General features: G+C 34.8%; 1 protein-coding gene across 3 annotated transcripts in view; it reads right to left on the reverse strand.

The window, feature by feature from the left end:
* Positions 1 to 11,706, reverse strand: part of LOC121315930 (1-phosphatidylinositol 4,5-bisphosphate phosphodiesterase beta-1-like) — a 295,784-nt gene that overhangs the window by 78,488 nt on the left and 205,590 nt on the right. For all 3 annotated transcript variants that reach the window (XM_041250543.1, XM_041250544.1, XM_041250545.1), the window contains exons 14-19: positions 10,827 to 11,004; positions 7,640 to 7,723; positions 2,995 to 3,065; positions 2,198 to 2,294; positions 593 to 677; positions 66 to 190 (exon numbers count right to left, since the gene is read on the reverse strand). In XM_041250543.1, coding sequence (XP_041106477.1) covers positions 66 to 190; positions 593 to 677; positions 2,198 to 2,294; positions 2,995 to 3,065; positions 7,640 to 7,723; positions 10,827 to 11,004 — 640 coding nt within the window. The remainder of the gene's footprint in view (positions 1 to 65; positions 191 to 592; positions 678 to 2,197; positions 2,295 to 2,994; positions 3,066 to 7,639; positions 7,724 to 10,826; positions 11,005 to 11,706) is intronic.

Raw genomic sequence — 11,706 nt, forward strand, 5'->3', positions numbered from 1 at the left:
CTATCACTATCCTCCAGCGGGCCTCTTTTGAAAATAACCCCCTTTCTTTCTTGTGGATAACTTACCTAATGTCTGGAAGTTAAGAGCTACCAACTGACAACCAGCATTCCAGAAAACTTGAGGCATGTAGTTTGAGGAATCAACTCTGGTTCCTTTGGGATAGATGCGGCTCAGCTGTAATTTGTTATACCTGTAGAATATGTGCTAAGGAAAGGCACAAAACAAATTATTTACTGCCAAAGACTACAATAGTGTTATTAATAGTAATTTTTAATTATAATGTGTCCATTTAAAATAAAAAAAGTAATAAGCATCACATATTTTTTTGTAGGTTAAAGACATTTTTGTAAGCGGACGTTTTGCGTTTCTTAATTTCCCTTCAGATTGAGATTTAGTTATCTGAATTCCAGACAACTGCAGATAAACTATAACAGATATCGTAGTACACTATAAAAGAGCTAACAAGCATTAGCATCCACCATGCGATCTTTGGAAAAAATGCACAATTTTGACAGAAAAACATAGATATGCATTTTCATTTAAAATTTAAATGAATACTGTTTAATTCAACTGAATATTAGAAAAAGGATACTCCACAAATTCCACAGGTGATTTTGTAAGTTGTTCCAAACCTTTTGTTTCCACAAATGATGACATTTCAAAACTTCTGTTAACTTCTACAAAACAAAATAACAATGTTTTATTAGGCATGTAATTCATTTTAAATAACAGTACAATACATAGGTAATAATTACACTCTGGGTCATTTTAAATAACAGCACAATACATAGGTAATAATTACACTCTGGGTCAGTGTTGTTAAAATAGTTTTGACTCAGATGCCCTGTACTGCAGGCTAATATTGTACGTTGTTTAAAATCACCCCTTTGGATAATACATGTTCTATGCATTGTCTTCTGTTTTACCAGTCTGTTTCAAATTTGCAAAACTACAAAATATTTGTGTTGGCTACACAGATGTTTTACCAGTATGTGAGCGTGCACTGATATTAAGATATTAGTTATGATATTCTGTGAGTAAAATACAAGCTAATACAGGATGTTCTATATTGATTTGGAAAAATAGCGATTAAAAAATGTTGTATACAATTAAGTCAGCGCTATGTTTCCATCAACAAAACAAACACATTTCTAGTAAAACTGCACATAAAAATCTTATCGTACGAAAACAGGTTTCCATCAAATTGGATTCTAGCGAACAAACAGCTGTATGTTATGATGTCACAAGTTTAAAAAATGGTTATCACATTAATGTTCTTGATCCTAACAAAATTTAAATAAAAGTTTGATGCATTTCCATCCATTATTTTCTATTCGCTTGCTAGACTAGCATATAAACTGTAGTGAATAACCAACCTCGCTGAGCATTTTGGTTATATAACATGACTGTCCTGACCCCTGCATATGATGTGTTATTTAAGTTTAAGTTGAAGTACCATAACTGCTCTGTCCAGTGCTCCCCAAGCAAGTTTTTTTGATATTACAAAAAAACATTGGTGATTCAAGAATCATTCTTTTTGATAATTATGGGTGGCAATTACAGCTGTGGAAAAAGTTTAGCAGCATTTGCGTCACAAAGTCAAATGAAACCTGCTAAATAATGTTACTTTAACATATTGAATTATATACCACTTTGTAGTTGTCCATATACGATAAAATGACAATTAACATGAGATACTGTACAACTATTATGGCCTACAGTAAACTTTTGCGATACAATTTTGTAGTTTCTTTGATTAAATGGGGTTAAATAAAAGATCTAAATTATATTCATGTAGCTTCTTTTTTTTTTAATTATGTCTCAATCCTAAAATTCTAGGCGATTCAAAACTTTTGGCCAAACCTGTAGATTTGATTGACCTATGATATGTGTAATTAAGTTTTAATTAAGTGCCCCCATCTGGGTAGAGATGTGCTGTGTTGACCACGTATGACTTAAATGAAAATGTATGCGCCAGCTCCAAAAAATGTGTTTGAAAAGTATTTCCATTGCATTTGTGCACATCATTTATCGTACAGGACACATTTTTATCAACCCCTATCGAACATTTTTTTTTTTGTTCATTCGCATGAATTAAATGAATTTCCCCTATTTCCATCACAGTTGTCCACTATTTTTATACCCATGAGTTTAGCGCATAAAAAAGTCATAGGTATATTTGTGTAAACAAGCTTACTTTTGGCTGTCTCAAAGCACTCAAACTTTACTGGCTGAATGTAGTTGACAAGATTTGACATTTCTTCAGTGGCAAAGGCTTCACTCCCAGCTGTCCCCTAAAACATAAAGCAAAAACATCAACCATTAGTTTTTGCTGCAGAAGAAATAAGCTAACCACCAAAGTAGTGCTAACCAAGGCTTTTAAATAAATGTTCTTACCTTTTATTTCAATAGAAAAAATGTCACTGCCCCCCCCCCCCCCCCCTTTTTCTTCTGTTGAAGATTGCTTGCGCTTTAAATTTTAATTTGGAAAATGCAGCTATTTCAAAGAAAGCACTAGGTTAGTTGCTGATGTTTCCTTGGACCAACACTTCATGTGTTGCAGTTAAAAATCACAATGGTCTAGCTGCAGTCAGACCAGGCATGTTATCTATCATGTAGCATCTGAAATATCTGCAATTCTGAACACTTTAAAAACGTGTCAAATCAAAGGATTCTCCTCGCGAATGAAAAGGGAGACCAGTACTAATATTATTAAAGCTAATATGCAAAGTATCATTCATTTTAATGGTTAGCACTCTTTCAACCTTGTTTAACACTCTTTCAACCTTGTTTTTCTGCTCAAACATGTAGTTCCACAAACTTCCACCAGACAGCAGGCAAATACGTTGGAATAAGAAGAAAGAACAGTAGGAGCACTAATTTATTCCTCAAGTGCAAAATAATAATACATTTTATTGAAACAAAAATAAAGAATAACATATGGATGCTGTGGCTTGCTTACAATAAAAACATTTAACTTTTACAACCACCTACTTCTTCCATGGAGGATTTCTTACAGTCATCGTCGTCATCATCATCCTCTTCACTTTCTGCTTCTAGCTCCCCTGGAATTCAGATATGTATTGTTAAAAACAGACAACATATGAATCCAAAACAATTACTGTATTTCATTGAAAAATATATTTTGTAGTCTTTTGTTGTAAAGTCCAACAACTAGTCACACATTCTAGGTGTGTTCCTTTCCCCTGCTGGGGGATGTCACACTTAAAAATGTTGCATATACTATATATATAGAATCACTTGTCCATTTATAATGAAACTCTCTGAGGACTTTTTTTGAGTGTATCATAATCTGAGGGTATTGAGGCTGTCCTAACACCAGTCTGCATGTCGCACTTACATGCATGCTTCTGTGAAGTCTTGGATAAAACTTCCTACTGTATACTGCGATGACGAAAGGACAGTGCTTAATTCTCTCCTAATGAACGTATTATGATGCAAAGGGTGAAATTAATTTATCTTTCATCTTTGTTCACAGTTCAGAGGGGTTAATTGCGAAACTGATCAGAAGCTGGACAATAAAATAAAAATGCAGTGACATTATGTTTTGTTTTTTGCTTTTACCTTTTAATGGTGCACCGTATAACCTTCATAAAATGCACCCAAGGACTTAACACCAGTTTTGAGTTTTGATGTGTAAGATTGAATATGATTTTATAATTTGTATATTATAATTTAATCAATTCATGTTTGTTTCACATATTTGCAGTGTAATGCAAAAGAGGATCATCACAAAAAAAGTAATGATTTGTGCAAAACTTGCAGTTAGATACATTGAATAAATGATTCTTAAATGGGAATGTTTATTGAGCAGTTATATTAAGAGTACTTTGTACAGACCAGAAATTAATGTTAAAAAATGTGATGTAGATGTAATTCTTTATTCTCACTTTCCCTATCTTTATTTATGTTTCTTGTCACTTCAATTGAGTCATTTTTTTATCACGAAATTAAACTTATTTTTCCCCCAGCACAGGCTGTCTGTCGATGAATTGAATTGTTAATTTAAAGACAAAGCTATCCTTCTAGTCAAAGAAATCAAATCATCTTCCAGCATGCACTTTTTTCTAAAATGAATTTCATGTTGTTTTGCAGTTTTTAGAAATGATATATTACAAGTTTATGAGCTGTGTGTATAGTGTCTTGCATTATTAGGAGATCATTTTGGGCAGTCTGAGTGAGAAGTTTCGTTTATAAAAAGAGACGCCCTATACACAACATTAACAACATATTATCGACTACAAAACATTGTTTTTTTTTGTTTGCTTTTTTACTATAATTCTCATATGTTCTATGCACGAGATGACATTTATACACAACTGCCAAATGCCAAATCGTTGATTTTGATTGTTTGATTTTTTATATGAGATTTAGAATTGTGTATATACTTTATCTGTTACCGTCATTCAGACAAGCGAGGCATTTAACTAAATAATAAAAAAATTTCAGGGTTTTGGCGAAATGTGTTACAACAGAATCTTTTTCAAGTACTAAATTACTGGAGAATACCCAGTTCCTAATCAAGGAGGGCTTCAGGCAACAAACAGTGAATATGCTTACCACGACAGAGTGGGACGTTCTCGATCTTGTCTTACTCAATAAACATTGTACTATTTGTCAAAATATGTCAAAATCCAGGGACAAATTGAAGAATAACCACCTCACAAAAGTGCACTTCCTGGTCTTCTGTAATCGTGTTTTAAATCTCGTGCAAATAGTTATGATACAACATGAAAAAAATAAAAATAAAATAATAAAGATCCCAACCAGGGAAAGGGCATGAAGCTGTATGAGGGCATTGCGAGGCTGGTCAAAAGCACATTCTCAAAACCACTGGAATCTCAACAGCAAGCTAAACTCCCAATGTAACTCAATCTATAAAGCCTCTGCTTGCGGTTTCTAAGATCACGGCATCGAATCCCATTGTTTGAAAGTATTTTAATATTCTCTTAACACTTATAGTAAATACAGTTATTCTTTGAACATTGAATTGGTTTGGAATTAAGAACTGCACATCTTTTACCAGAGATATTTGTTTTGACTTCATATTAGAGTAAAGTTATTGATGCTGCAGATGCTAGGTACTAAAACAAAATAGAAATAGAATTAGTAGTACTGCTAGTTTCTTGGTATAACTTTACCACAGCACATTAACAAACCTATTTTGTGCTATAAGGGAATCTTACCGGAAATATTTAATAATGAATTACATTGAACCATCCTTGGAGCAGGATGACACACAGAACAAATCCGGTTACTGTTGTAAACCCAGATGACCACGATTAGGTAAATAAGTCAAATTGGAACGTTTCTGTAATAGCATTCAAAAATGTTACAAAGTTTTTATAAACACACTTTTTTATCACAGTACGGTTGACTTCCTGAATATTAGCATAGCCCCTCCTTAACTGCCTTAATTACCTGAGTTTTTTTTTTTTAATTGAGGATAGAATTTTTATCATTGACCTTACTATACAAGTCTTGCGCCACCACCTTATCTTGTAATACATGAGCCTCATGCCACCACTGTGTATAATAAGACTGCAAGATTTATCCAAAAATGATTGTTCAATGTGTATATGATAATATTTTGACTCATATGAATAATTATTGGTATGAACCTAGGTGTTTCAGAGTTCCCATCATTCCTTGGTAAAATGTTCCTGTCTATTTTCAGCTTCAAGAAAGATAATGATATATAGATGTACACATATCAATTTTAATGTACATAAATACATATATGCATATAACTCATGCTGTTCTTATATAGCACACTATATTGCTCACAAAAAGATAAGCATAATCAAAAGGGTACAAGTGAAAATCAAATTTAATCTGTAATTTGTAGTGAATTCATTGAAAGGGATATTTAATCTGTATTTTACATTTAATCTCAATGGAGTTGGATTCAAATTCGCCTAACAATAACAGTCAATATGGGGATGGGGGGAGGGGGTTGCATCATTTTTCACACATCAGTTAATAGCAGATTGGGCCCCCTCTAGCAGCAGTGCAGGTAGTCAGACGACGACACATACTTCTGATAAGCTTACCGATGTCTTCCTGGGAATGTGATTCCACTCTTCCTGCAGCAACAAGGCCAGCTCTTGGATGTTGCTGGGGGGTAAGGCCAGGCTTGCAGACATCTATCCAGTGTCTCCCAGTAGGGTTTAGGTCACGGGAAATCGAAGGCCATGGTAAACCATTAGATTTGGTGCCGCTGAAGGAAATCAGTTGCTACCCGAGCCCAATGTGGTCTAGCGTTGTAGTCCATGAAATGAAACCACATCCATGCAGCTGCACAAATGGGACAGCTACTGGTCTGATGATGTTGTCAAGGTAGGCTTGTCGTGTGACTCTCCCTTCCAGGAAGTGCAGCTCAGTTTAACCTGTTGTGGTGATTCCAGCCCACACTAACTGACCTTCATCCACACCTATCATGGGGTACCTTGTTGCTCTCAGCATGACGTTCTCCGTGAGGATGCCAAACATGTGTCCTCCCATCTTTTAAGTGCAGGTGAAACTTTGATTCATCAGACCACAAGACATTGGTCCAATTTGCTACTCTCCATCCTAGATGGTCATGGCACCATTGAAGTCGAGCCTGACAATGGTGGTTCTTCAACAGAAGTGGAATGTAGGGGTGTTGGTCATACAAACCAGGCGATTTCTGCTTGTCTCGGTCGATACGCTGTAGCCAGCATCTTGATGGAGTTGAGTTGTATTTCTAGTGCAATTTCTCAAGGCTGTCTTCCATTGGTCACTTTTGGCCACCCACTTCAAGGTCTATCGTTTGTCTGACCAGTCTGTCTGTACTTGACCCATGATCTCCTAACCTAAGACTGCACAAAACCCAACACCTGTGCAACAACAGCTTGCCTTGTGCCCATTTCCAACATGGCAATCACTGGCATTTGATCATCTCCTGAGAGTCTCCTACATCTTTTGATTTGTGGTGTCAAACAGGAGTGAACAGTCCTTTCATACAGTTACACTAAATGTAATCATTCAATGACGTGCAGGTGCAGTTACCTTACACAGGAAACTGAAGTTCTGTTTTAGGTAAGCCGATCATGATTGCAAGGGCAGTGACTTTGTTGCAAGGACAATACAAAAAATTGCAGGCACTTGCAGGCACTGCAGGTTTTTATTTGAATACTTGAGAATACAAGAAAATGTAACATGCTTAACGTTTGTGAGCAGTATACTATATCATTGATCTTAGCATTTTCTCATTTAAATAACCAATTAAAGATTTCTGAAAAATTATATAATTTTTCCACTCAAAAATTGATGGTCCCTCTATTTTTTCCTATGTTTAAGTATTATTTTGTTTATATCTAGAGATGCTTGTGCTGCTATAGTATATAGTAGTGTGCTATATGCCTTAATATCAGAAAACTTGTTCCCATAGCGACGTACCAAAAGGAATGAACAATACTTCCATCATCAATTTGACAAAAACTTGCTTGAAATGTATTCATTTTGATTTTGTGTAATAAAAGATAATTATCTGAAATTTTCATTATAATATTATATTGACAATATGTGTGTTTCATTCCCATTCTGTGAAGTAGCTGGGATCCATATATGTGCACAATCCAGATGTTCAACAAACCTATAGATTTCCTCCCTTGAAGTTTGGGATCATTTCCGTCTTGTACCGCGTGCTGTAGATCAGGAGTTTCAGGGTTAGTTGAACCTGTAAGAGAAACAATGTACATGGTAGTTTTCAAGTTCCTTGCTATTTTTTCTATGCAGTTATTATGCTATCCTAAAAAACAAAGCTTTTGACTATACTTACTATATCTGGAATGTGCCATGCTTTTCTGTGCTGTAACATGATTTGCACTATGCTTTTACTATGTTTTACTCCTGCTTTAACCACTGCAGTACATTTTTATAAGGGTGTGACTGTATTATAAAATGATTAATGTGGAAGTAGTCTGTAAAACTAATTTGTTTTTATTCAAACACAAAAGGACCAACAGGGGGCACTAAAGCATAAAAAAGAGAAATTTAGATCAATGGTAAGTCACAAAGCATGCAATTATGTTTTTATTTATACATACTTGTTCAGCTTGATAGTCAGCTAAAATAAGTGTGGCCATTTCACAGGAAATAAATTGTGAGTGCAGGATCAACCTTAGCTTTTGAAATAACGGTGCTGCTACCCCTTCATCAGCATGAAATCCGTGCAAATGCACCCGAGCATGTTTAAAATGAACTCATTACTCTTTGAAGATCTCGGGATATCCTTACGTGTGATTACACTTTAAATCGGCTACTTATATTTTGATAGCAAGAACATCCTTTTCAGACAAGGCTACCCCTAATGTGAAGCCCCTGTTGACTTGTATAATCAGTGACTGAGAGAGACAACAGGCAATGCAGAGTAAATGTGTCCACATCTACAGGACTTTGACACTTTGATAATGGCGCTATTTGGATTTGATTCTTTTTTTTTTTTCAAGGCTGTCTTTCTTTTCTTATTTTGTTATGTATGCAAGTTCACTTTGACGGCGTTTACATGGGCAACTCATAACAGTTGTCCTCATGATTTTTTGGCTGTACTTCTTAGGAATTGCGTTTCCATATAGTTATGATTTAGGATGACAAATCTGTCCGTGACAATGCAAATTACTGATAAAAACATTTAACAAGAGAAATTAATTCATGTGTTCCTGCGTACATTCTGAATTACGTCGCGCATTAGCTACTTGTTTGTCTGCTTACCTTTACAACACACACACAATTATATAAAATATAATTTCTACAAGTTTTACTACTTAGAATTTAGATTTGTGTGTGTGTGTGTGTGTGTGTGTGTGTGTGTGTGTGTGTGTTTGAGGAACATCTAAAAGTTACATTTCATTAACACTAGAACCACCTTTTACAATACTTGTTTATATTTTCAATATAACCTACAATATTCAATTTGTGTAATACATATATAAGCCTGTTGTTATCTTTACTGGACCAGGCAGCCATCAACTACTTTGTTTTATACAAGGTAGGATAGATTTCATCTTGAAGCTAGCCACAGCTCTTCAGCAGAAACATTTCGATTACAAAACTGGAAAACCGCAGCCAGGCTGCTGCAGCTCAATCAGGATTCTGTGCTCCAAGTGACACAAAGGCAAGATAAATCAGATTACCTTCATTTTAGATTGAAAAACTGCTTTTGTTTTTACAGTTCTGTATGTGCATATACATGTTTACACACTAGTTTCTTCTGAAATGTTTATTTTATAATAGTTTTTAATTTTTTTAAGTAGTGCTTTATATGTGGTAAGTTAGAAAATAAACCCTTGTTTAATTGTTCATTTAATACGGCGTTTTGGCTGTGCAGATGTTTGATATGATATGCTTGAATAAAACTTTTGAGTTGTATCCGATAGTTTGTCTTTCATTTTGATATTGATGGTGTTTAAAATGTACCAGCGGTTGTAGGTATGAGTATAACAGCAGTGGTTCTAGTGTTGAAGTAGTCCATAAATGTACTGTGTGTGTGTGTGTGTGCTGGGGGGGTGGGGGGTCTATGTTTTGTACGGCCTTTCTGCTGGAGATTACGTGATATTAAAAAATGTTATCCTCGTGAGCCACAAGCATGTTTCCCGCTCTGGTTCACATAGATTTTTACAGCTGTTTTTATCGTGAGAAAGCGACAACCCCTGCCCTTAAAGTCACGCTGACCAAAGGACATACGTTTGCTGTTTTGCGTGACATCGGATTTACGTGACAACGTCATAGAGTCAAGACACTGGAGTCGATTTTCATGTGCATGTAAACCCAGCCTTTGTTCACAGTTGGTGTTTTTTTTTTTTTTTGGACTAAAAGACTAAAGATGCTTTTTAATGTGAATTTTTAAATGCAATATATTTTTTAATTTTGTAGTTTATATTTGTGTTTGTGGCATTTTTAAGGCATTTACAGTTGATAGCACAGTTTTATTTTATAAATAAATAAAACATTTAAAAAATGATGAGCAGTTCAAAACAATATGTATTAAATACAGAACTGTTTAAATAATATAGACCAGTTTTGTATTATTTATAAGTTAATTGTGTTTTTGTATGCGGTGTGAATTTGGACCCCTTTCCTTCTACTGTGTGAGCTCAATATTGGAGCTGAAGAAGGGTTAATCAAAGAAAATAATAATATGCAACTAATAGCCTAAACTTTCAACCTTTTGGCTATAGAAGGATGTACAGCTGCATTGTTTCATTTACTTGACATTCATGCTCAGAATGATGTCAAAGTCCCTGCAACATTTAACCCATTGTGTTCTATTCTTCTTGACATCGTTTGAGCAGGCCAGATTGCTTTGTTTTCCTCGCTTTATTTCCACTCTGATGAATGCCATTTAACTCTAGATTCCCTATGCATTATTATTATTGTTATTGTTATTATTATTATTATTATTATTATTATTATTATTATTATTATTATTATTATTATTATTATCTTATTAATGATCATTGTGCAACAAGTGTAAGGATTCCATCTGAGGCCACAGGCCTTGAAGTGGTGCTACACAGCAAGTGAATTTATAGTGTCATCTACAGTTGGACAAATGGATACATGGGATTCTGGTCATTTAAAGTCTAGAAAAAATAAATACTTATAGGATAATGATAAGGCATGCTAAAACAGTAATACGATGTTTTTTTTTTAAAGCCTGGTTATTACCTCATACATGTGTTTGTAGAAGAAACATCATCACTGCCACCTGACATTTATTATTACAATATACTGGTTAGCTGCTTCATGCTCCTTCACACTACAGACACAGCACCTCTCACCTGCACTCGGAGATGATTGTTCGCATACACTCGATGTGTCACTGCACGTGTTTGAGGCTTGTTCTGAGAGCTTCTTTTTAGTACTCCCATCAGAGGACTTATGTGATTTCTTTTTGTTTTTGATAAGAATTTTACCAATCAGTTCATGAGGGCTTGGTAAGGGCACGCCGGCTTCAAGCTAGGGCACAACAACAAAGAAAAACAGCAGGAATTTAAATTGCTTCATACATACATTTTGAATAAGATGTTTTAAGATTTGTGGTGGACAGTCTTTTATTCATAGTATTGACACCGAAACTTACAAAACAAAAAGCTAAAATGGGTTTACATGGGTTTTGTTTTCATTATTTGTTTGTTTGTTTTTCTACATGGAGCTTTTGCACATTATTCTGATATTTAGGGCATCTTTGACATGGAGGGCTAGCTTCTACCTCTCCATATCGCATTTCAGCAGTTCAGTAAACAGAAATGCTAATAAATCTTACACTTTGAATTGCATTTTTTTTGTGCAAGCTGTAGAGTTTTTAAATCTACAGCAAAATCTCATTATAATTAGATTTTGCAAATCTGTGTAATGCTACAGATCAAAGGTGAAACAGTCAGTTCAAAATGTACATTAAAGCATACTATGCAGCTCAGTGGTACTGTATGATATTGCTTTATTTTTAATTAGCCAGATCACTGAATCACACAGAAGTCAATTATTTTTATTGCCGCCCACAGCTACATACACTTATACTTTAAAACCAGACAAAAATCTATCAGCTTGTTACACATCTTTAAAACACTGCTGATGTAATCAGCGTAGCAGGTAGACTGAACATTTAAAGTGAGCCTGTTAATATTACAGTACATAAATGGAGATCACCTCTCTACAGTA

This window comes from Polyodon spathula, chromosome 5 (genome assembly GCF_017654505.1).
Source record: "Polyodon spathula isolate WHYD16114869_AA chromosome 5, ASM1765450v1, whole genome shotgun sequence".
NCBI classification, from domain to species: Eukaryota; Metazoa; Chordata; class Actinopteri; order Acipenseriformes; family Polyodontidae; genus Polyodon; species Polyodon spathula.